This window comes from Falco naumanni, chromosome 8, assembly GCF_017639655.2.
Source record: "Falco naumanni isolate bFalNau1 chromosome 8, bFalNau1.pat, whole genome shotgun sequence".
NCBI lineage: Eukaryota > Metazoa > Chordata > Aves > Falconiformes > Falconidae > Falco > Falco naumanni.
Genome location: NC_054061.1, coordinates 2,532,753 through 2,559,532, shown reverse-complemented (window position 1 = coordinate 2,559,532; position 26,780 = coordinate 2,532,753). Strand labels below are relative to the sequence as shown.

At 41.9% G+C, this 26,780-nt stretch overlaps 1 protein-coding gene across 6 annotated transcripts in view; it reads right to left on the bottom strand.

The window, feature by feature from the left end:
* The window catches only part of RAPGEF6 (Rap guanine nucleotide exchange factor 6), a 133,121-nt gene that overhangs the window by 48,985 nt on the left and 57,356 nt on the right, over positions 1 to 26,780 (bottom strand). For all 6 annotated transcript variants that reach the window (XM_040602886.1, XM_040602882.1, XM_040602887.1 and 3 more), the window contains exon 7: positions 3,828 to 3,959. In XM_040602886.1, coding sequence (XP_040458820.1) covers positions 3,828 to 3,959 — 132 coding nt within the window. The remainder of the gene's footprint in view (positions 1 to 3,827; positions 3,960 to 26,780) is intronic.

The window sequence follows — 26,780 nt, the reverse complement described above, 5'->3', positions numbered from 1 at the left end:
ACAGAAAAGGTTTCCTGCGCCATAACTCCATATGGTAACGGGGGTGCTGGTGGACAAGAAGCTCAGCATGACCGGGCACCGTGCGCCCGCAGCCCAGCGAGGCACCCACCCCGGGCTGCATCCCCAGCAGTGTGGCCAGCGGGCGAGGGGGGGGATTCGCCCCCTCTGCTCCGCTCTGCTGAGACGCCCCTGCAGCGCTGCGTCCAGCTCGGGGGCTCCAGCACAGGCAGGACACAGACCTGCTGGAGCAAGGCTCTTTCCCCCTCACTCACGTCAATTCTGTCAGGGGGAAAATGTGCAAGCCTTCTTTCAGAACTGATAGGAAAAAAAAAAAAACCACCAAAAAAAAACCCAAACCAGAAAGGCCCATTCCCTGATGTGTATTTTATAGATAATCTATTTTAATATCAAAACCTTAACCACAACTGGAATTATTGCTGGGCAATAACGTTGCTGTCCACAAATAGTTTATAATGACAAAGTGATAAATGAAAGATGGGGGGCCGTGAAAAATAGAGAAAAACTTCAAGCACATCACTGGCAGAACTAAACAGATAAGAAAAAATAGATGCAAATTGTTTGGCCATTAAGAGAACAGCATTGCAAGCTGTTGATACAGGCAACTAATTTATTATAGAAGTGAGATCCTACCCACCTACATCTAGAGATATGATCTGGATTACTTCTGTTATCCTGGCTGGCCACCTTAAAGCCTGTCCTGTGAAAGATGCTTTCACTCTGTAATACCTGCTGAATTATCTGTCCCTGAGGACACCTACCACAGGTCAAAGCAGCTCTATAATCCCTCATTTCAACCTCTGCATACATAACCATGCAGCTTCCCCTACTTGTGTCTAAACATCGTAGATCTGAACAACAACTTGTTTTAAAAATTGTAGAGAATAACGTTTTTTTCCTATGTTTAAAAAAAAAAAAAAAAAAAGCAAAACAAAACACAAAAGAAAGGGTCTACAGCCTAACAGAAAAATAACTGCTCTGCAGTATTCCAAGCAAGCTGGACTTTGCAATACATACATTTAGAAATTTTACCACAAAAATACTAAAAGCTCCAACAGGGAGCAGTAACAGTATGTGAGAAGGGAGAAAAATACCTTCATAAATGTATTTTCGCAAGTTTCTGCGACTAACTGAGGATTTAATACAATGTGTTCGACAGCAGTGCTTAAAGGCAGGACCCCTTTGCTGCTGATCTCACTTGAAGCTTTATGTTCATCGTTTCCTGTTTAACATCCTAGACTGGGGCAGCTGGAACAAGTGAAACCTCATTTCAACACTACGGATTAATATAGTGTACACAGATGAACACAAACCCTTTCCAAATCCTAATAAACATTTGTTTCGTTCTTTGGTCCTACCATTCTAACCATATTTTCCTATTCTGGAATTATGTTTGCACTACTTGCTGTAAAAATTAATGTTAAGATACCATTAATTCAAAAGGTTATTTCAAGGCTACATTAATCAAAGTTATTCAAAAGTGCTTTCCTCTGCTGACATTAATGATACTTCTAGAGACTTTGGCATGCAATAGATACAAAGCTGACTGCAAATCCAAAAGCAAAGCATCATTTTTCAAATACTTCATGAAAAGCTGTATATTAATGTACCAAAAATGGTTTCAGCTACTGAGCCAATACCTTATACTCAAGATGTAGGTTTATTGTGTATCAGAGTCTCTCTGCCTTCAAAATATCATGATGAATATTGGGGGTAACACTTCTCTTTTTCTTTCAGATCACAAAATCTGTCTATATTGGTGTCTCACTGCAATATAATGCTATGTTAAACACTGTGCCACGACGTTGGTACTATCCATGCACTTCTGACTGCATGACAAACTGGAAGAGACTTCTCCAAAACCATGATAGCTATCACAGTAAAGCCCATAAAATATCCAGCATCTTTTAGCAGGTTACTGTTTGCACATTATGCCTACAAGAACAAGATACAAAAAATCCACTAAAAAATAAGAAAGGGGGATGGAATGTGAACCCACAACAGACAGCGGGTTGTTGGGGTTTGTTCCCCTCTCATGCCATGCCCGTTACACATCTTACCTTAATCCACAGTTTATCAAACGCTTGATTGTCCAACATTATCTGTCAGGATTAATGACCCTGTAGCTATGATCGTACATTGCTGTAGCATTATCTTTGAAGATCTCACATGAGTCTAACAGTGGTGACCTGCCTCAGACATCACCCCAGCTGACCAAATGTTCTTAGCAAAATTTACAGATATGCACGCTCCCCTCAGGATGCAAAAAACACATGGGCAAATGTCACTGAAAGGGAGATTCCTACCTGAGAGATTCTCACACTCTTAAAAATCAATAGCAAACCTGCAGTCATTTTCACATTAATAAATTAAAAATTCTGTAGGGTACAAAAAAAAAAAAAAAACCACACCACACAGTTCACCACTGTTTATTTGCCACAGTGCATATAAACATGCTGCTCCATTATTTATATAATTTTTATTTGTTTAGCAATTACACTCTTTGGCATTTTCTGAAGAGTAGACATAAGCAAATGCAGTTAACCACACATAACAGACTATTCACTCATTACTAGAACATTTTTCGTTATCAATAATATATTTGAAGTGCTTTTCACTTAGGGCAACCTTTCCAGACTACTCAGGTAGACAAGCAGGCTGATGATGGTCAGGAAAACTGTCTGTCAGCATCCTCATACCTTGGAATGCTAAGATACAATACACAGACAAGTTCTGGTGACTCTGACTAAACCAATTCTGTTGACTCAGAAAATACATTAAAAAAAAAAAAAGAAAAAATCAGATACAAAACGTCTTCCAGCACTGCCTGTCAGAAATCAGAGAATTCACGGAACATTTCTTTCGAAAAGACTCTCTCAGGCATGCAAGCTACTCCTGACCTAGCTGGCAGCAAGCAGATCTAAAGTAGTAAGGTAACATATTAAATAGGACAAAAATGCAGAGACACACTTAAGGTTCTAAAAGGATTTTTGCTTTTAATGCTTTAAAGTTACCTAGCAATACTTTGCTGTGAATAGATACATACCACTAACTTGTTTCCAGTATAGAAATTGTACCCAGTCAGTAGCCGAGGAAAGGGAACATGTCTAAAATCAAGTTACAATACATAGTGCTCAACAGTTGCTAGTGGTCAGATTTCAACTCGAAAGTGGAAAAGCTGTGAAATTACCAATGAACACAAACCCAAGATGAGCATCCTCATCAACCAGAACAACAACAACAAAAAAAAGGCACAAAAAAATCCCCAACAAAACCCCCATGGACTAGCACTGCAATGTGACATGAGACAGGTAACTTATGAAGTATATTATCTGTAAACACATGAAAGCTATCTCTGGATTTCAGACAACTTCTATTCTCAGCAAGCAACACTAGAATTTCCACAGTCAATTAGTGCAGAGAGTGTGTTTATTACTATGCTTTTGTTTGCAGAACAGAACATCTGTTATTAACAATAAATACAAATAATCAAGGAAGGTATTTGAAACACAAGAATGATTTCATGAAATCTGTTCCACTTTAGAAAGAAGGAAAATGATCCCATAAATCATCAAATGTGGTTTTTTAAAGCCACAGCACACTTGTTGGTACATAAAGATGTAAAAAGCAACAAGAGCAGCTTTACAAGAAGTTTGTTTCACTTCTGTGTGGCTGTGGAGGCAGCAAGTCACACGAGCAACACAGGGATATGCAGAAGCATCAAAAGGGCAAGTCCTGGATAAGGGGCAACTGTTTGTGGCATGTTTAACATCAAGGAAGGAAAAAATAAGAAACAAATGCAATTTTACCTGATAAATATCAGACAGGCTGCTACTCCCAGAATCACTCGCGATGCTACATCCCGACTGGCTTGAAGGGACATGAGTCACCTGAGGATGAGGATTGTCCGTAAGATGCATCTTGGTAAGGTCAGCTGGAAGCTGTAAACAAAATGGATTTAGGGAAGGTAAGAAAAAGAAAAGAAAACGGGCTGTGTAAGTCTGACCTGAAGACATATTCATAAAGTTATTCATACTCATGAAGTTATTCATAAAACTTGTTACACGTTTGAATATCCATCTGTAAGTTGACACACATTTTGAGAAAAAGCTAATTTAGACTAAGCTTGCCCAATCACACTTCAGATTCTATATGACTGATAAAAAATGATACGCCTCTCTATAAAGCAAAGGTCCAGCCTCTTTACAGCTAATGGATACACACCAACAAGATTAAGAGCAAATAAGATGACAAATAGATGATGCCAGCCAAATAGCCTACAGTCTTAAACATTAGCTTCTGTTGCAATCCAATATGATGCAGGATTCCTGCTCCTAAATTCAATTAATGCCTTAGTTCAAGAATAACCTTTAGAAAACATCAATACAGAACAAAAAGTAACATAAGGTTTGGTCCATAAAGTACTTTGAATCTTAAGAAAATGAATACATTGGAAGAATACTATGCATTTTTGGTACATGTATGTACAATAGCACTTTTATTTTATAAATCGATCTGTAAACGAACACATGTATATAGCCTACAAACATGTTCTTTTTACTAAAAAATTAAAAATCAGTAGTAGGCTTTTGAAGAATCAGAACCACATGGAATACTATCAAATACCCAGTCCTTTAATTTAGCTGCTCGTTTATTTTCTGCCACATATATTCCTAGTATTTCTTAAATTTACAGTCAACTATGTGAAAAGAACGTTGTATTAGAGAATCATAGATTCTATGGTAAAAATTTATATACTTCTACCATTTACAAATTATGACAGTTGTATACTATTTCTTTTTAAAAAAATTCTGACGCAGAAAGAAAAGTCCAAAACTGCTGACAGCATTATTGTGATCAAAATGGAAAAGTCTCTTCCGTGAAACAAAGTTCCACAGAGTCGTATCAGCCACTAGATATTCAGTCCTATGAATTAAAAGATAGTATTGTACAAATGCTGTTGACCCAGTATCAACTTCATAAATACTGACTAAACTTTGGAATCATGTCTTAATGTCCATTTTTTTAAGAGCACACAAGAGAAGCACTTTACCAAACACCAGGCCACAATTTTCTGAAAGCCTAAGTGGCATCGTAGGTCCCTCCAAACATTTCCCACTCCCCCACAAAAGAAAAAAAAAAAAATTGAGGGCACCTCTGACAAACATAAGAATTTTGATTATCAAAATGATTATGAGGAACATGGGGGATGTTGTGCCATCTGTAATTCCCAATGATATTCCTGGCAATTGCTACTCAAACCTGACTACCCTAAGGGCTCTAGAAACCAGCACAGATCATTACTTGCAAAGTAACTATTTTTCGCTATCGTAATAATTATATTATTCTAGCTTTGTATGCATTTCACTGACAAAAAAATTATAAAGCAGACAACCTGTAAGTTAGTATCTATGTTCACATGTACTCAAAGAAGGAGAAAGTTTGAGAAGTAGAAGATTGCTAAGCTCTCACACAAACTCCCATAAAAAAAACATCCATGCAGCTAGTATAAAATAGTGAAACACAAAGGAAATACAACACTTTGAAGCCTATGTTTAGCCACCAAAAAAAGTTGTATGGGCTAAAAAAAAAATACAATCTATTTTCAGGATTTGAGAACAGCAAAAAGGTCAAACCACTCAGCTGACAAAATTCAATCCAGCGGCCAAAAGGTACACTCGCCCTCTGTCAGCCCAGGCGGTAAGAGCTGACATACACAGAGACGTGACCTCTTCAACAACAACAACGTCTAAAAGTGAAGTAGGAAAGCTAAGGTTTAACTTAAGGTTAACTTAAGGTTTAAGTAACTAAGTGGTTACTTTACCAATACAAATGGGTATGTCTGCAGTACGCTTTCTAATGCCACATGCAGAAAAGCACGATCGGTGTACCACTGGTAATGGACACAAGGCAGAAAGCATTGCACTGTCTTCTCTAACACCTGCGGAGATCTGGACATTAGCTAAGCCACCGATATTTCAACGATGACAACCACGGTGCTGATGAAGGTTGTTCCTCTGGCTTTCCCCATCTCCTGCCTTCGTTAGAGCATGCAGCAGCAGCCAGGGCAGCGGGAGCAGGCTGTGCCGCAGGGTGACACTGCTCCTCTGCTCCCTGGCGTTTCACACGTCAGCCAGCTCCTCTGCAAGCACACCGCAATGCTATCGTCCACGCGGAAAGAAAGGCACGTACGAGCAAGGTCAGCGCATCGTTTGTCAGGGAGGACGACATCCAGCAGCAACCCCGTACTTGCTAGCAAATTACTAGGCAGGGCTGCTGGCAGTCACTGATACACTGAAGGTCAGTGCAACTGAAAAATCCACAAGTTTTAGTAAATTATGAAGCAAATCAACCCATAAAGATTTATTACCCCTAGCTTAACAAGACCACAGTTTTGCTGCAGACTCCTCAGCCTGTCCCCATCTTTATAACCTCCTTATTGCAACAACCAGCTCCAAGTTCAGCTTCAATCTGATTTCTTTCCATCCGTGAGCAAGTCCCATGCTAACAGTGATAATACAGACACAAGGAAATCTAATTTAAGCTCCCTGCTATCCAGACTCATAATGATTTGCAAACTTTCAAAACAACTCCAAGAAAAGAATGAGCAAGACCACAAGCAGAATCAATTCTGCGGGATTTCCAAGGAGAACAAGGGCAGGTGACTGCTCTCTCTACCAAAACTGGTGCTATTGAAGCCCATTCACCAAACCACAAACACACAGAAACACACTGCCATACACAATTTGTCTTCTGTAATTTAGTTTAGATTTTAAGATTCTTGTGACAAACACTGTTTTGTATACCTAGGTTGAGAAGTACTGCTGTAACGAGACGTGGCTCTCATAATAAAAAAGTTGTGTATGTACTGTGCCATTTGCACAAATAGACATTGAACACCAAGTCGAAATACTCCTTTGGGAAGGCTGGTGGTGTTTCTAATAAGCTCATTAATCACTTACAACTGATCTTCATTCCCCCTGCCAGCACTCCCCTTCATTTCCATCACCTATAAAGCACATGGGCATGTACGATGCTCCGGCTGGACTGCGCAATATATTCTTGTAAAAGACATTTAATGCAGGTTAGATGCAAGGAAACACTGCAGCATCTCTTTAAATTTGAGAGAGAGATAAGGTTTATTTGAGACAAGTGACCTTTAAAGTGCTGCTTGCCACTTGACTCAATCTCCCAAAATAAATCACAGCTTCTGTCTTTTGTATGTCATTTTTATTACCCAAACTGATTGTTCTTTCTTTCAGAGCTCACTAAACAGCAATACATGGGTAGGATGTTCCTGTAACAGCCACACAGTGGACGCAGGAAGGACTCACGGGATGTGCTAGCGAAGTTGCTGAAAGCAATGTAAGATTGTCTTAACTTAGTGAGTAACGTTCACTTGTTATTCGACTACAATTTCTTTTGTTGAAAAACTTAGAAACTGTTGTTACAATCACAACCCTATCTTGAAAAATGACGTGCTGGGAAACAAGTTCAAAATAGCAACGTTCACGTTTGTCTGCCTTAGAGGTTTCAGAGACATACCTGTGTTACCTTCTCGCTAGCTGTGTGCTCCAGCAGCCACAGACAGGGAAACCCCAAACATCCACGAAATTCTGATAAACACTCAAGACAGAAATAGACTACTTACTCGCAACTTTAAACCGTAACAATTTCATTTTTTCACAGGAAGGGATAAACTGGAATTTGAGTATAAGCGGGTCCAACATGCTGGCACAGCCAGTCCCTACATCGGTGCCAGCACATCCCTGTGACTGCCCTTTCCCAACAAAGGGGTATTTAGCACCAAACCCCCACTGAAATGCCATACCACAGTTCAGAGCTGTACGTGAAAGGAAGTTAAGAAAACAGAAGTTATGGTCTGCACGGCCGCCTCCAGCTCTGCCCTCCCACCGAGTCAGGAAAATACGGTTTGTGATTACACCAAAAAAACCCCAAATCAACATGGAAGTTTTTAAAGAGAGACTGCAAATTGCAGTAGGAAAGGAGGGAAGAAGAAAACCATTAAATCCTTAGGAAGTTCGTCCTAATGGTAGCATTAGTCTTCCTTGCCACACAAACCAGAAGCAACAGCAGCCTGGACTGCTTTTCGTTAAACATGTGAGATTTCTGAAGGTGGAACACAGGGTCCACCCTGTCCTGCTCATCAGAACGCAGCCGAGGCTGGTTCACAAAGCAGCAACACTGGGGAGAGGAGAGGCAAGGGCAGGGGATGCAAGAGTGTAAAAGTTCTGAGTAACAGTTAATAGAAATGACGTAATACAAAACACTCAACTATGCACAGCAACCTTCAAAACACCCAGGAGGTGAAGGCTCCACGAGCTCCATCAGGAGCTTGGCTTTTGCTATTGACTTCATGGATGCAGCCACCCAGCACCAAAGCAAGTGGCAGCAGCACTCCTGCTGCTAGCCCAGAGAAACCCCAAAAATCTCCTCAAACTCCAAACCTGTCCTTCTCCTATAACACAATACAATGCAGAAACTGTCACATTGAAGAAAAAAAAAAAAAGAAACACAAAGAGCATTATACACAAGTGCTATTTGTCCTATCTGAAAGAAAGAACACTCAAGTCTTGCACATGTTGTAGAAGACAAATTGCATCAAGAGACTGATTTATAGGTTTGAGCGGAGAGGCAGAGCTGGAGCAGCAGTTCTGGGAGCAGCCTTGCTGCTCTGAATGACTGGAAGAAGCAGAGGGCCATAAAAACGCAGCAATGGGACACTAAAAGCAATGAAGCGTGGAAGAAGAGAATCCCCGCTTGTATTTGTCCTTGGGCATCCTTGGAAAAAAGGATGGTCCTTGGGAAGCGTGTGGAGAAACCAGTGGATTCAGGGGTAACAAATGAAACCCAGGGAGGTTGCGGTGGGGGGAGACAAAGAATCAAAATGAGGAGGGAGGAACCAGAAGAGGACAGACCCTACAGCATCCACCACTGCCCAAAGGTGTCCCGGGGACCTGCTCAGCAGTGCCCTGCACAACACCAGGGCACATGGATGGGGCCACAGGGCCCCTGGTCTGAACCAGCACAGATGTTCTTTGGTCAGCTAAAATTAGCTGAAGATGAAAGAACCACCAAAAAATTGGTGAGAACTAAGTAATACAGAAAAAAAAGAAAAAGCTATGAACTTCAGTCACGAGCAATTTAACAGCCAGTAAATCTGTCAAGGAAAAAGCTATACCCCCAGTATTCCAAATCTATCAATCTACTAATTAACCATTCAAAATATGCAACACGTTTCAATACATTTTCTTTATTGTAAACCATCTAAATGAGCACAGATCTAAGGAGCAGCACACAGAAAGCTGACAGCAGTAATTCCAGACAACATCTGACAGCGGCAGGTTTGGTGGGCTGAGCTGCTCCCTGGAGCCCAGCTCCCTCTTTCGTTTTTCAACAAGGCATACTTGCAAGGAGTACTTGATTTGGTTATGATCTTTTTTAACCGGGCAATCAGGACACCTTGGTTTAATAAAGAATTACCAACTTCCCCAAACTGGTTTGGTCACAAGGGCAGAGCAATGACATGATGATTTCTCCCAAAGACTGCCGAGGTTTCTGACAGTTCCCTAGCAAGAACCATATGAAGTTTTACAAAGACCAGTGCAAAGTCCTGCACCTGGAAAGGAATAACCAGAGAGCCCAGTACAGGCTGGGACGTGTGTGATGGAGGAGCAGCCTTACTGGAGGGAACTGGGGGTCCCGGTGAACAATAAACCAAAATACGAGTCAGCGTGCTGCCGCAGCAATACAGACAAATCAGATCTTGGCCTGCATCTCCAGGGGCTTTACTAGCAGACACGGAGACATTATCGTGCCACTCAGGGCTTGTCAGGACATACCCGGAGTCCTGTGTCCAGTTCTGGTCCCTACAAGTCAAAAAGGAGATGGACAGACTAAAGAAGGTCCAAAGGAAGGCCACGAAGATGATCAAAAGGCTGGAGAGCCTGGCCCATGAGGAGAGACCGAAAGGAGTTAGGTCTCTTCCCCCCGGAGGAGAGCAGGCTCAGGGGGAGCCCACCACAGTACTGGAGGATTTAAACAGCAGCTGCAGAGGACAGAGGCTCCTTCTTCGCAAGGGCAACATGCAAAAGACATGGGGCAATGGGTACAAGTTTCACCAGGAGAGGTTTGGGGGTTTTTGTTTGGTTTAGGTTTGGTTGGGGTTTTTTCTCCTGTGAGAACAACCACTGGGACACCCCTGACCGGGACACCGCAGAGTCCCCATCACTGGAACTTTTCAAGATGTGGCTGGACAGGGTGCGAGATAATCTCCACTAGGCTCCCTTTGCAAAAAGGACCATCTCGGTGCCAGCACTCACAACTGACACTGCTGCACAGGTACCAGAACCCCCCTGGCTAGTTGGCATTTTCTGCATCTGATGAGTATCGGAAGTGAATCAACCAGGCAACGGTCAGTTCGTTCCCTCTTGGATAATAATATGGCAACATTCTTCAGTTTTATTATTTCAGTGCGCTTTCACCACCAAAACTGCCCCAGATTTACCACGGGGCAGCACTGTAGCCTCCCGCACGGTCTCCTCTGTAGCCTCAAAACACTCTGCAATGATGACGACTACACACCATTCATTTTCAAGCTACCAGTGCTGCAGACTGACCTGCATCTCATGATCTCATCTGAAAACACCTGCTCTCCACAACACCCAGTCTGAGGTGCCTGACAACCAGAGATGCCATGCTAGTGGAACTGAACGAGTTTTCCCAACTAACACTAATTTTCTAGATTAATACTTCATATAGCTTTGCGATAGTATTTCTATCTATACCTATGGCAACACATGCTATGTAAGAATCAATTTGCCAACTTTCTCTAAGTCTTGTGTCTGTAATTTTGAAATTAATTGGAGCATAAATTCCAATACACTGTATCTTTCACAAGCTAACAGACCATTTCTACAGGCCCCAGCCGAGTGCGTCTGCAGTGACATTTACTTCCTACAAAAACACCATTTACTCTCAGCAGTGAAGTCACACAGAATACTTGGGAATTAAATTAAAAGCTAATTTTGGTATAACAGATTTTTAAGATCGCACATGCCCTGTACCGCAGAGCAAATTACGTGATCTTCAATGAGATGACCACCAACCAACTCCTTTAGGAAGCACACTAAAACGTATTGTTAGTCTGAAGACAACTTTGCTTTCTGTGTTCCCCAGGAAGGATTTGCTAAAAATTAAGGCTATAGAAAAGTCACTGCAGAGTCTACTGAGAAAGGCAATCACAGAAGTCGTAAGTGGAGTTATGTCATAGGAGGCCTAAACTGAGATTTTGTCTTTCTATTCACTATTCTTTCCAGAGGAATGAATCAGAAGAACCTCTTTTGTCACAAAGACCATGCTCTTCATGCTGTATTGCCTATATGACTTGCTTTTAGATTTGCTGGTATCTCTCCCTCATGGAAAAGCTGCATTTGTGCCTTTGTGCCACAAGTTTTGAAAATAAATATCGGTGTTTCCTGGTCCAGTTTGGATAACTGAAAAACAAATGCTGAAAAAGCATAGACAATACGAATTTGCAAAGTAGTCTTGACAGATGGACCAAGATCTATGAATTATCTTTCTCTACATGTAGAAGCTTCATCATATTGTTTCAACCAGCGATAAACAGCATGTTTATTAAACATACTCAGAAATATCCTGCAATGAGGGCAGTGGTCAAAGGACTCATCATCAGAAACCAAATCACTAAAGTACTAAAGGAAGCACAGTCTGCATCATTCTCCTGGTGTACAATGTCCATTATAAATTCAAATTAATGGAATGAAAATGGGCAATAAGGAAGCAAAAGTTTTTTTCAGTTCTTTTTTTTGATACTCCTTGCTTTTCACCAGCTAGGTCCCCGTATGGATGTTTCCAACTGATCGATCTAGTCTGGACACAGCAGAAGCATCAGCCTCCAAGGGAACAGCCTGTCCTTTTATAGGCTGTGTAAGCAACTTTTCTGTCCTTGGTTTTACAGATTGTCAGTAACCTCCTACTTTATTTGCTTTTCTGAAGTTCCTTGAAATGTTGCCAGCAAGAGTAACGTTCAAAAACAACCCAGGGGTGTACTCCCCTGAAAGACCCGAGGAGAAGCGTGGCACAGCCCCACAGTGGTGGTGCACACCTACATCTGCTGTGTACAACACATGCACTGCTACACCGACCCAACCAGCTCACCACTAAACCCAGCTCTCAAACTCCAAGCCCAACAATCCCAATTTTAAGGCACATATATTTATTATTTTGTTTATTGTTTGAGGTTTTCCGTTAAGAAGTTTTCACTGTTTTAAGCTGGAACCCATTAACACACCCTTGGAGCATTAACTGCTATTGCACTCGCTAAGCTCTGAGCTTTGGAAACGCTCCTGCTCAGCCTCCTTTGCACCCAAGTGGTTTAAGGGCAGCGATTTTCCTTTCTCAGATACAGAAAGTCTAGACTTTTACAGTCAGTAAAAAAAATAAATAAATAAATAAACCCAACTTGTTTGCCTTCAGTTTTAAAAATTAAATTCAACAAAATAGCCAAACTAAAAAGACCACTTGATCAAAGAGCTGAACAAGAACACCACAGCCCTAGGAATCCTGCGCCAGCCCCCACCTCTCCCTCTCACCGGCTACATCCCTCCATTCCCTTCACATGCCACTTGCTCTTTGATGCCCTTGATCCAACACCTGTCATACAGTTAATATTAGAATGAATTAGTTCTGCCCAAATGTCTTCCTTTCAGTTCCCATTTGCGCTTCCAGTCTCAGGATCCTCTTGGTTTCTGGCAGCCCTGCTGGGAGGTTTCCTCGTGACTTTGCAACCCTGCAAGCATCCCCGACACCCCCATGATCTCCCATAAACCAGACCCCTGCCACAGCAGAGGAAAACTCTGTCTGAGGAGCTGGAGGGCGCGACAGGTTTCCTACATGGCTCATTCATGAACACCTTAACTTGGGGGGCTGGCGAGCACCTAACGCACACCACCATCAGCAGCCCCGGCCCTCTGGAGCGTGCCCTACACCGCCAACCTGCGCAGGACAGCGCCGGCTCCGCTCCCAGGCACCCTGCCCTCCTCCGGCACTACAGCTGTCGCAACCCACACCCCGTGAGTTTAAATACTTCTTGGTCAAACACGTATTAGAAAGGCTGTATGCAGGAAAAAAGCTCCCAAGAACTGGCAGTTCTGTGATCTGTATCGACTGTCAAGAAGCAGCTGACGAACCCTGCGCAGCTCAGCAGCACATTTTGGATTTCTGCTCAGCACCGCACTTCAGCAGCTCACTGCCAGGCCCCTTGCTAGCTTTACAGGCAGGGCTGTTGCACCTAGCCTCCAGCTTGAGCAAACGCCGCGTTCCAGCACCTTATTTGCTCATTGTCTTGATGGTCTCACTATGGGCCTGCAATTCCAGCTTCAGTTTGTTCTTTTTCACAAGACAGAATTTATAGTTGTTTTTTTCTTTCTACAACCTACTGAAACAAGAGCAGCAACAGTTACTCCCACTGACATGCAGTCAGTCTCTCACCAAGCAAACCTTTCTGTATCCCTCTTTTTGCTCTCATTCGTCCCATTCATTCAATCTACCAAAAAAAAAGAAGAAAAAACAACCCTCTCAGATGTTTTTTCTTGGCATCAGTAAGTGAATTATTTTAATCACCTCATATACCCTGCTGGTAAAATCATAAGAAACCACCACAAACAATTGGAGTTCTCTGAAGTTATTTTGCAGAATTTTCACTAGCCTTTTTCCCACAGATTCATATACATTAACTCTGGTTTATGTTCACCTTTTACATACGAGCTACAATTTTCCTCCAGTTTAAAAATGCTTAAAATACACTTAGAGTTGTGTTAATGGGAGAGGAGAAAGTTGCTCCTCTGAGATACAGAAAGAGGCCACTTACATATCCACAGAGAGGGTAAGATGAGCCCAGCTGAATTACCTATGCTGACATCAGTCCTCAACTAACTTAATGCAAACAAAAACAGTTCCTCCTTAAAGACCACAGATGTTGCACCAGTGGCACACAAAAAGATTTCTTCAGATTTTAAAAGAGCAGCGATGACGTCTTTTGTTTGTTTGTTTTTCAGGCCAATTCATGGATCAAGTATTTTCCCCAACAGGTTCAGATGAAATCCTGCAACCTCCAGTAAGATGATGCAAAGAAAAACGGTTCCTATCCAACTATACAAACTTCAGATCATTTTTTTTTTTTAAACATATAAAGGATGGCCTTGCTGACAATATGCATTTCAAAACTTGTTTCAATTCATTAGCTACAGTAGATACGTACTCCAGTTATTAGTATGACAGATGCGATACTCAAAGAAAGAAGGGCCAAGTTGATACTGTTCACAACAGCCTCTGTGTCCCCAAAACTATCTTTGTAGCCTTCCTAAGATAATCCCAGGCTTAAAAAAAAAAAAAAAAAAAAAAAAAAAAAAAACCAAACAAACAAAAAAAACCAGAACACCACACAACACAAAAACAACCAAATAAAAAAAAACCAACACAAACACACAAAACAACCAAACACCAAAAAAACCCCCCAACCACAACAAATAACCATCTAAAAATTACAAATCCCTAGGGGCTGTTCTAAGCCTCTGGCAGCCAAGAGCTCCTTGGTCTATATGGCTCCTACAGTGCGTAGAAAATATCCTCTGAAGTATTACGTTTCCTTAGTTACAATAAGGTGATGTGAGGACAGACTTTCAAACTAAATTCTGGTGTTGCCTTAAACCACACATGTAATGCAATTTTAATTTGTTTTTCATATGTCTAAATTATAGATTACTGCTATGCCTTAACTCACGATAATGCTAAGCGTCTGACACGCAAATATGTCAGCTTTGGAGAAGCGGGGACTTCAGCTGTGAAAATTCACCTGTGAAAAAGATATACCAGTATTGATGGGAGTTTCACAGTACTGGAAAAATCCAACATGTAAACATAAGTTACATTTTTCACAACCATCAGCTAATACAGGTCCAACTCTTCTCTGGTCCATTCACAGTGTAAGATTTTTAAGATTTCAAGAATTGTGTTTTGTTATTAAGAAAACGTAACAGCAACGTTCAAAAAGACTTATGTTCAGTGCCAGAGTTTAGATTCTACTGTTTGTTCTTGCCACTGAAAACTAATATATTACAAGACTAAAGAGAGCCTTGTCTAAATAATTACAGTAGAAAACAAACTGTGAGAGCAGCTATGAGTTCTGTAAGGAGCTGAAGTTTCACAAGTCATTAAAACTCCAGCAGCCACACAGGTGACAGCAGCCCGGCATTTGGGGAGCTCTCATCCCGAGACAATACTGCAGGGCACGTGAAATTCCAAATCTACATTGAGTTTCATCTCAGCTGAATAATTTATAAACTCTTACATACACTGACTGGCAAAATACAGTGGTGATGATGGTCCCTCTTCACACATCCTCAGGCTGCTACAACCTCACTGCAATGACATGCAAGTGACAGTCAGCTCCAGGGACGCACCTACCCGGGCTGTGAGGATGCATGGAACACAGCACGAGCATGCCAATTCTGCAAGCAACACTCGGCAACATATTACCTCTCAGCTAAGAGCTGTGTAATGAGGTCCTCAGATCCTGTATATGCCAAAAAACCAAAGGAGCACCAATCTTCCATCTACGTTTTCTTTCTGTATTCATAAAGAAATGCATTCGTGGAAGTGAGAGGAGCAAAACAGGGTGGTCCCGGACTATGCTGTAGCTGTAGGCAGAATTCTAACAAAGCAAGTTTAAAACAAACAAAGTCTAAGAGGAAATAAATGAACAGATAGGTGTTTATTTGCATATTAAGAGCCAATTTCCGATAAAAACAATACTTCAGGAAAAGGCTTTTTCTGTTGAAACATAGTACAATGTGTACTTGCATTTAACTTCAACATATTACATACTGGATTATAAGAAAAACCAAGCTTTCTACAGTAAATGGCCACATGGCTCATATTAAACCATTTTTATCTTACTCAACTATCAAGCAAAAAGTGCTTTTAAAAATTCTTATAGAAAGTATTCTGCAAGTTACTACAGAAAACAAAAGTTGAAATTTTAACCAAGTGTAAGGAAAATCATTGCTCATCAGGCCAAGCACTCACTCACCAGGGCTCAGGGATGAGAGCACCCAGGAACCGAGAGCCTGTGCTCCCACAAATCAATTAAGATGAAGAAACAAGGCAATCCTTCTGTGCAGGGGATGGAGGGGAAAAAGATCATAAAATATGGAATAGCAGAGACTGTAAATACTCTGAGGAGCTGGCTGAAACTCCAAAACCTCAAGAGACGGCTAAAGCACGCCAACCAGAGCGCACAGAGGGAAGGGAACCATCGGGAGCTAGAAGAAAGGAGCTCGCAGGACTACCGCCTGCACACGCACTCATACGCTCCAGTGACAAGCACCCACAGGTCCTGCTCCCAGTGACGACAGGGTGCTCTGCAACACTGAGACTTGGGCTGGAAGCTACAGGCACAGACAGAAAGACTGGAGGGAGAGGCAAGGCCAAGAGGAAGCAAAAGACATTTCAAACGTGACTGAAAAAAGAAAGTGAAGGATCAGTTACTCTATTTGCTCTGAAAACATTTAAAATTCATACTACCAGGGCTACTTTGCATTTAAGTATTGCATTAGCAAAGATAAGGATGACATCAAATCAAATCAAGGACACACTATCCAAGCTCTGGTTTTCTTCTGAGGAGCTGAAAATAATCTTTAATCGCATGAGGATTTCAACACAAGATCTTGGAGATCAAATCGATGCCCTTTGGAACTGGGAGACGATGTTACACTGACTTTAGCTACGCAAACTGAAACTTGCGTCACATCCCTGTCAGACAACAGCAGAAACAGGAATGGGACTGAAAAATGTTTCCAAGTCTTCTTCTGCTCTAACCCAGATACATTTGCCCTGTAAAAGTTTGTATCTTGTTCTACTTTGGGTTATTAGATTTTGTCTGAAGAGCAGAAAGAGAAGAACAACACAGAAACTTAAGAGAAAAATTACCGTCTACTGTCATAAGACAAGTTTAACATGCACCTGGGATCTTGAATGAAACTGTTTTCCTTCAGGAAAAAACATTTTAGAAGCTTAGATGTTAATTCAAAATCCCCTATTTTCTATAAAAAGCACATTATCTCAAAAAGCATCCCTTTTTAAATATCCTCTATAGATACATTATCCAATCACTCCATATTTTCCTCATCAGACCCTCCCGCTACACAAACGGGGTAACTCTGTACGAATTCTAGGCTTGGGAAACTGTTAGGATGTGCATAAAATTTCTATTACAGGAGAACCGTATACATCTAAATTGTTAAGTTTAGAGCTCTCTTTCATAATGACTTTGTAACACATCTATGTTTAAGAGTCTAATACCACAAAGTGCATTACAGACAATTTAACAGACACCAAGAAAGTTACAATCAGAATTACAAAGATGATCAGAATCTTGCTGAGATACACTTGAATGATTTTTTTTTTTTTTTTGCTTTAAAATTTTGCATTGGTATCAGAGGAATTTTGTTTAATGTAAGTTGAACGCCTCTTGTCCTCACACATACAAGCAGTGTGTGGAAGCAGATCTCCACAGGACCAAGGCAAAGCCCACAACCTTCCTTCATCTTCCTCCAAAGTCACAGTAGCTTGACAGCTGGGACTGCTTTGATTGCTGCTGGCCACACTCCTCATTGCTTATCATACAAACCTTGTCGGCTTAAGGATGCCTACGTCTATTATCTCATCTGCCACAGCCTACCATTCCAAAAGTGTACGGTCCATGGGGCAGAGACCATTTATGATGTGCAGTCCTGCCCCGGTACTGGTACCTCCAGTACCTCTGACAGCCGACAGAGGAACAATCATCATCTCCCTGCAGAGGAGATGGTGATCTCTCTTGGACGCCTTCCCAAGCGTCAGCATAGTCTTGAGAAACACCACTGACCTCTACAAGAGCCTGCACGGAAGGGCTGAGAACGGTGTGCTGCAGAAAAGCACCGTTCTCTCTCCCAGTTTATCCTCCTTTCAGCAGCTCTATGCAGAAAACAAGATTACACTGATGACTCTACAGAACTCTGCTCCGTCCCTCTTGCTTTCAGAAGCCAAAAAGCCATGGAGTCTCTGTGAGATGAGGGGGGTGAGCAATGCTAACTGCTGCAGATGCTCCTTACGCTCCGAGTACCTTCCGGGCAGTGGCAGAGCTCCTAAAACTGGCTTCTCCTGCCAGCCACCCCACAGGCACACAAGCTAACCTCCTTCGGTTAAGGTTAGCCCTCAGAAGCATTCTCCTTTACATACCTTCACGAAAGCTTACCTTTCTGATTAGTCATATGAAATATGACTTCATCTCACTCTGATTAAACAGATGTACCATTACACTGTCACGTTCATGACAGCTATAATTACAACTGAGTCAACAGCCCATTTTCAGAATATTGTCCAATACCAGTTTAAAAGCAACCAAGTAAGTAAATTCTGGGACAGATATCTACATAATCTAAAATTTCTAACTTAATCACTGAGAAAGCAAGTGAAAAATCAGGCGTTCGCTGCTTTACAGCAAGAAATGATACTGTTTTGAAACCAGGACCATAAAATACTTGAAATTTTCAAGTTAAAAGTTACAAACCTGCATATTTAAAATTCCGACCTCAGTTATGTTGCTATAATATGTATTATTCTAACATACCTGTCCTAGAAACAGATTTGTGGCACAAAGCTCAGATAAAACCAAAATGGAACAAACTCTGATATAATTCACCTCATCAGCGTGTTCAGTCCCATGCACATTTCCCTTCAGAGCTGCAGAAGACTATGAACAGACCAGTTTAAAGGTCTGGGGGGGCTTGCAGGCGTTTTCGGGGACTTAGCAGGGTTTTGCAGAAGAGGACTACAGGTGCTTGTCTTTTTGTTGTTTAAAAAATGAAGACGGATTTTTTTAGCTATGGATTGGAATGCAGAACCAGTTAATCTGTTTTCATCAGACTTAGAAAACAAAAGAAAGAAAAAAAGAAGCCTCCTCTTCCCCAACATTTTATACCATTTCATTTATGAATAGTAAATGAGTGATTAAATGGCTTGCCTGGTATGGCAGCAATCCGCTGGGTATGGTCCATAGAGCTGACACCGGAGACCAAAAACTTTTACAATTTTTTTAACATTATTATTATTTTACCCACACTGAAGCCTTACTTGAGTACAGGGTTTCTTGTTTGCGGTTTCTCACTTTGGCCCAAACTCTACTGAAAGTGCAATCTCAGCTGAAGCACCAACGTGACTAAGCATTCCCATTTTTTTAAAGCAATATTGCACATTCAGACCTCCTTAACAAGGGTGGTACAGGTAAGACCACATTAAGTAAACTCATCCTTTCGTATTCCATGGCTGCTGAGTGGGAAGGGAAGACAGATAAAGAGCCTACATGTATACTCGAGACACGGATGACGATACCAAGAGGCCAGCGTCAGCCACAGGAACACCAAGGCGAGGAGCCGCGATCACCTGGCTGAGCACACGGCGCCCATCGTCCCTCCAAGGCAACGAGAGCCCGCAGCTCCGCTCCACCTGACGATGCGGTGGGCTCAGCACACACGAAACAGCCAGAATTCAGCCCCACGTACATCCGCTTATTCACACGCTGAGTTTGGCAGCTGCATGCAGAAGCCCTGAAGCCCAGCACTTTCGCCCCCATAAAATGTAAATGGAACTCGTAGTGTATCAGACACGAAAACCAAGCAGGGAAAACCCTGCACAGGGACCCCACGCACCCCGCTGCGCGTCTCCCTTGTGCCACCCCACACCCTCACGTCACTTAGACACTAAACTTTTTGGGACCGGAGTCAAGAGCAAATTTCTTGCTCCAAAGTCAGCGCTGTGTCTCACTGTGTCAAGAGCACAAGCGTTTTGCCTGCTGCCTTCAAACCCTGCCAGCTCTCACGTGCAAGAAAGTTGCACAATCTTTATCCAGCCTGTATGACTACAATATAAATACAAAATCGTGATAAATAATAATTAATATATGCCTGGCCTCAGGTTTATAAAGCCATTCCCATGTCTTAGGTGACTACTTCTTGGCAGTAGCATTAATAAAATATCGGCAACTCCGCTAATGTTCTGACTGAGCATACCAAATAGTAAAAGCCTGACAAATAGTGTATTTTTAAATTTCTTTAAAGGCTTCTACCTCAATAGGTAGGTTTGCTTGAATGTTCTAGATTTCATTACCCCCTTTAGAAGAAACACCCTTTCCTCCCCAGTTTCACAAAAATACTGCATCTTCAGACACACAAAATAAATAGTGTCCTTTAAAGCTAATTGTAATTACATAGTTCAGCTAAATAATTAACCAAATTCACAATGCTGCACAAAGGAAACAAGCAGCACAGCTTCATACAGCTTGAAAATTAGAACACCCGTGTGTTTGCATACCAATATTTTCAAGTTAGCAAAATATGCACTCATAAAAATGTTACATTTGGATAATAACTTACTTCATATTCACAGGCTAAAAAGCAAGCTTTACACATTTCATAAGCAAACAGCATTTTTTATACTGCCTGTTAATTTGTAAGCTATTTGTATGTAAGACAATTCCAAGATTTCAAGGTCCCCCCTTCCTGATTAGAAACAATTCTACAAGAACAGTCCATGCACAGCCAGGAGTCCAGCATCTCAAACCCTGAGTGCCGCTCGGAGGAGAAGTGAACATTCAAATAGCACCACGGTTGTCAATACATGTCAGAGAAATGCAGCACAGACAAAATCTTACTTACTTTGGAGGCCCACGGTTGCAGGCAGTTGGCATAACACCGAACAAGAAAAGCCATTTCTAGGCTGGGGGAGAAAAGTTTCCTTTCTCAAATAAAAGCCACAGAAGAAAAATACTGAGCAAAATCCCTTCTGGATTCTCTTTCAAAATCATAAACCAAAGCAGCAAATGTACATGTATGCAACTTCTCAGGCTTGAATTTCACACTGAATTCGATTACAGCTTCCACTATATCTGAGTAGTTTTCAGTATTGCAGTGAGTTAGCAGCAGCAGCAATTCCTATAAAAATGTTCCAGTTTTAACAAGCACATAAAATCAAATCAAAATGTTTCCTAGCTTTTCAAATACAAATATCCATACATTCCCCCAGGCAAGAGGCATGCACCCAAAAAGTGCTGCTAAAATTGAATTAATTCTGGAAATGGATTAGAACTGCAGGTTAAAGCAACAATACATTAAAAGGTGAGATATGAATTCTTCAAATTCCTTTTTTCTCTTCACTAAAATGCATTTACAAGTGGCTTATCTTCAGGTCCACTTTTCGAAAACTTCACATTCATATTGTAGACGAAATTTTGCAAAGGTTCTTCAGAGTCTTAGGCGATTCAGGAATCCCACACTCTGGATATTAAAGTTTCTTCTTTATACTCTGGTCCATCATAACTGCAAAAATTGAATTAGTGTCCGGGTTGTAGCTCCAGGATATATGCTCTAACAGGTTTGTACTGTGGAATGTATCAAAAGCCTCTGCAATACAAACCTTCTTCTCTTTTGACACCCCCCCCTCCTTTTTTTAATGCAGTTTACAACTCTGCAGTGTTGCTTAGTATTCTAATGCATCAGCCAGATACCACAGTTAATCCACGCCTAGCTTTTCCAATTAAAACATTTCTGTAATGCACAACAAAACAGTACGTCCATGGCTACAGCAAGACTGACTGCTGGAGTCCTAATTCCTACTATCTTTGCTTGCTTCTCAGCAGCTCCCTCAGGAGAAGCTCCCATCGATTGGATGCTCCGCAGCAAGATGAAATATCTAATAAGGAGGAAAGAGAGTGGGAGGGGAACCGAGCTAAAAGGATGACATCACCTGTATAGAAAGCCTTTAGAAACTGCATTAGATCAATTGGCTACTGTATCTGCAGATGCAGCCAACAGAGCATCTTTATTGACCTAATATAAACACACATATCAGTACAACTACTGCTCAGCAAAACACCCCTGCTCCACATTATGTTTTATATCATTTTATGATCTATTAATGCAGCTACTGTAACACCGAATATTTTTCTTTTGCTAAATCATTAAAAAAACCCAAAACAATCTCATACATTTATTAACACTTTCAACAGCATTTAGGTGGACTATTTCTAATCTTTGCATCCAAATTTAGAAATAAGTAAAATAAATATCTGCAGACATTCACATGCATGCATAGATACACCCATAACCAGTTCACAATAAAGTAATTTCTGCTTTTATGTATGTATGTCACATAGAAGCCTCAACATTTTTCTCATCCTACACATTCATTAGAAGATTTCTGTCTAGAATAAGAAGTAAATTTCTTACTGAAAGGGGGTGTTTATAATTCTCATAATTTTAATGGTTTTGAAACCATGCTGAAAGTTTTGGTGGGTGGTTCTCCCCCCACCCCACCCCAAGCCCAATTCTGTTTCTAACAAGAACTGCCTTAAATCTGCAGCAGCCAGTTTAGTTTTATAATTTCTTTTTGCAGCTAAAAACTGAAATATTTGCAAGCAGCACAGTATCTTGGATGGCAGCCCAGCCTGCTGGTGAGCTGCTCTGAGGAAGCACCTACGAGATCCCCCACCTTTGAGCTGGGACTGCCGCGATGCTTTCAATTCCTAGAAGGCGAATGACTTCTGCTACCATGCAAGAAGGGAGGAAAGCACAGAAGAGAAAGGGACGGGGCAGAGGGTGCTGGCTCTGTTACAGCCAGTATTTAGTACTCTGGATGATTTACTTCACCTGCAAGAAGGGGCACTCACTGTTTCTATCGTCCTCTCTTTGGAATCTCCTTGTATCTCATTATTCCCACTTTGCTTCAGACTCGAGGGTAATTCTCCAAAATAAAACTAGCCCTTGATGGCCATACCTCCCATAGGGAAGAGGAGCTTCCAAGAGTGGTCTGGTGGCAGACACAGACTTAGAACAGTAAGGGCCAAAAAAATCCCTTTTTTCTGTTGTTTCTTTGCTTATTCTTGAATACTTAATCAGGTGGTTTGAGACAATCCACAGAAAGCTTTTTTTGGTCTGCTTGCCAAGGTGCACGTGGAAGAAGATTCTCACATTTTGAAAGCCAAGTTACACCAACAGCACCCCACCCCGCCTCAAACCAACGGCTCTTTGCAGCAGCCATCCAGAAGTCGAATTCTTCCGAGCATATAACCCAAGTTATGATAGGAGCTGCACCTTAACTAAGAAAAAAACCCTTCCCCTAGCACCTTCCAAAACTGTCCTAGAAGGAAAAAATACAATTGGTATTGATGCCTGAATTTATCTAATCTCCCTCAGACAACAAAAATAATAGATGGAACAAGGCTTCATAAACATTACTGGGTTTAATTTGTATTAAATGTAAAGGAAAGTCAGAACTTCATTCCTGCACTTGCAAAATTTGCAAACAAAGTTGATTTGATTTTTAAAAGCTGAAAGAATTTTAAGTAATTACTTTCGATTTTTAAAATGCACTACACCACGCATACAAACAGCTGTTTCTTTTACTGTTTCTTCAATACTAAACAATAGGCTAGATATGTCAGCTTCACCTTACATGACTGTACCACATCCTTTCTAATAATTTACAAAATTGCATTCAGAAGCATCTTAAACATGATGCCATACTGATAAATCTTCAGCAGCAACAAGCATCTGAATACTTTTATGCAGCGTTACCTGTATTATAGTTATCACCACCACAATTTACATCAAGGAGAAAAGAAAACCCACCCAGCTAAAGGAAACCTCTCCCTGCCTGCACGCACGCCGATAGCGCACAAACTCCATCCCTCGGCTAAGGGGGCAGATATTCATCTCCCAACTGCATTTTAAACTCGCTGCATTGTGCATGAAATCCAATCCACTACAGATTTTGGCACGGATGCCATATTTTACAGCTACTGTAAACACGAGCTCAATAATGGGAACAAAATTCTATTTCCTTCTAGTTTTGCCTTTAAGTGAAGATGACATCATCCCCCTGCCGCCCTGCCAATGAGCGCGGCGGTGGTCCCGGGGGGCTGCAGCCAGCTCTGCGTAGCCCTGCCAGCCCGCGCCGCCCCAAGCGGGGGGGGAAAACCTGACCTAGTTCCACACCCCAGCTTCTGGGGCAACCCCCCACTCATTTCTGTTTGGGGTTTGTGGGTTTTTTTTTTCCTTTTCTTTCTTCTTTTTTTTTTAAATACACATTTCTGCAGCCCCAGCTCCCTGCGGTGCAAAGCTGTAAGTTTTTATAAATCGTTTGTTTAACAAAAAAAAAAAAAACAACAAACCAAAAAAAACCCTCAAAACTAGAGCAACTCTGAGATGGGAAGAAAAAAAAAATCCAATACAAAGGCTGCTCCACAGTGATCGCAATCAAAATACTTGAAGAACTGCAGCACCAGGCAGAATCACAAACAGTAAATCGCCAGTCTCATTTTAAGCCACGTTTGAAGTTTTCAGAGAATCTTAAGCAAAAAACCCTTCAGTTTTCAGCCTCTGAATTAAAGGTGGTCTTTGTTTCTTAGCACTGATTTCTTACCATGCTTGAAATGCCACTCCATACATCTCTATGCATCATTCCCTTTATCCTCCCATACTGCTATCTGAATCCTCCCAACTGTTAAATAAATCTGCATGTTCTAATTGCCTAACAAGAGTAAGTCACTGAAAAATGGGATGTTTTTAAAAGGCTAGTAAGGCCTTTCATAATTTAAATGCACGTACAGTTAAGCAGGATTAGAGTCTTCTCTTGTTTAAGGACACCACAAATCGAAGTTCTGCAGAGGCAGAGAGCACTCGCAGCTGGCAGCAGAAGGTACCCGTCAAGCAGCAGTACTTTTTCCTGATCAGTCAGGGAAAGAAAAGCCCATTGTGCAGCGCCGGCGGGGAGGACGAGGCTGATCTCAAAGCCATCATGGCACTGGCTGAGAAGGCAGAAGCCGCCGGCGTGCCATCGAGCCGCGGGGCCTGGGTCTGAGGGCTGGGCTTGCAGACTTCTGTCCTTTTGTCCTCAGACCCAGGCGGCTGCGGGCACGCTGTCCCCTGCCACATCCCCCTGCAATGGTGCTCAGCTACGAGCGGGTACCTTAGCTGCTGTACTCAAAATGGGGGGAGCAAATTAAGGTAGCATCCTGACTCGGAGCCCACAGTGGGGGCTGGGGAAGGAGACCAGCTGCTTGGAAAGCAATCCGTCACTGCACCCACCCGGGCAAAGACGTTTCAGACTAAAATAATTCATTTTAACACAGTTTTGCAAGTGGGAATTGCCAAGCACAGCAGCATAACGCAGAAATATTTTAGCATTAAGGGCACCTGCATCAAGAGGTTATTTCAATATACTGGAGTACTTTAAATCTTTTTGGAAAGGCAGGCGATGGGGAGCACGGGGTGCAGCATGCAGAGCCAGCTGCAGTGTGAGCTAGATGCAGCCCCTGCTACGCCAGCACAGCTCGCTTGGTTCAGTGTCACTGGCATGCTTCTCTGATTTCTCCCCGCCATTTAACTTAAGCATCATAAATTAATCATTGTACTTCCGTGGCGAGGTTAGCCCCTCATCAGGGCTTGTCAGGAATTCCTGTTTAAAGGAGAAAAAGAAAAAAAAAAAAATACAACTCTCCACCCTCATCCTGACCCTTTTCGGAAGCGGAGGCAGGGAAAGCAGCGCCACGAGCCCCCATTCCCCTTCAGGGTGACATTACGTGGTGCAACCGCATCCTTACATACATCGCTTTCCATGGTAGCGCTTACTAACAGGCTGTAGAAAAATCCTACCGAGAGATCTGTAGGACTTGTAAGTAGTATGAAAACACAACCCATCCTAAGGGAAGGAGCGAGGGAGAGCAGGAGGGAGTGGGAGAGGGAGGGCAGAGACTGTCACCATCCCTGAAGTGATGTAAGCTTCTAAATATAGCACCGGCAATACAGAAGGAACAATAAAAAGGCACCATGGATTCAATTTCTCCATCGCTTTTGCACTACCACAACCATCTTTTTTCAGCCATTGTGTTAAGGATGGACAGGTCATCTCCTATTTGCAGCAATTCAGATTTACATGATTTATAATACTTTCTTAAACATGTTTATAAATTACAGCACTCTCCTGCAGATCTCTGTCTGTCGGTGCACACACTCTCTGCAGAGTCGGGCAGCAGCATGATCAGCATCGTAAACAGGGACAACGCCAGCACGGGGGGAAGGGGGAAGCCCCTCTACTACAGACTCAAACAGAAAGTTCATTTCTACAGTTTGAACCGAGACTATTCATATAACGCTCCTCCCTTCCTTCCTGACATCTCATTTCAGCAAGGGGCGCTGAGTTTGGGAAGGTACACAACCCAAAAATCCCTGGTGATGAGGAGGAGTAGAAACAAACCCCAGAGGGTCAGTTTGTGGGACTGCATCCACCCAGAAATATTGAAAGAACGAAATCTCTAATATTCCACAGCAAAATTTCCCAAACGCATTTAGAATTTTGCTCACTAAAAGTTACCTTCAACCTAGTCTCAAAACTGAAATCACAGCCTAAACCTAGCACGGACCCGGCTGTAATTTCCTCGGCTGCCACGTACTGGGAAACCAGCTGGAGTTTCACATTTGGAAATTACAAAGCCCACCAACGTATATATGCATTTTCATCCTCAGAAGTTGATATGAAAGACAACACAAAATACCCCTTTTTTCTTCCCTCATTTATAAAAACTGTTGTCTCAAGCTAAAATGAGCAGATCAAGACTATTTAGAACA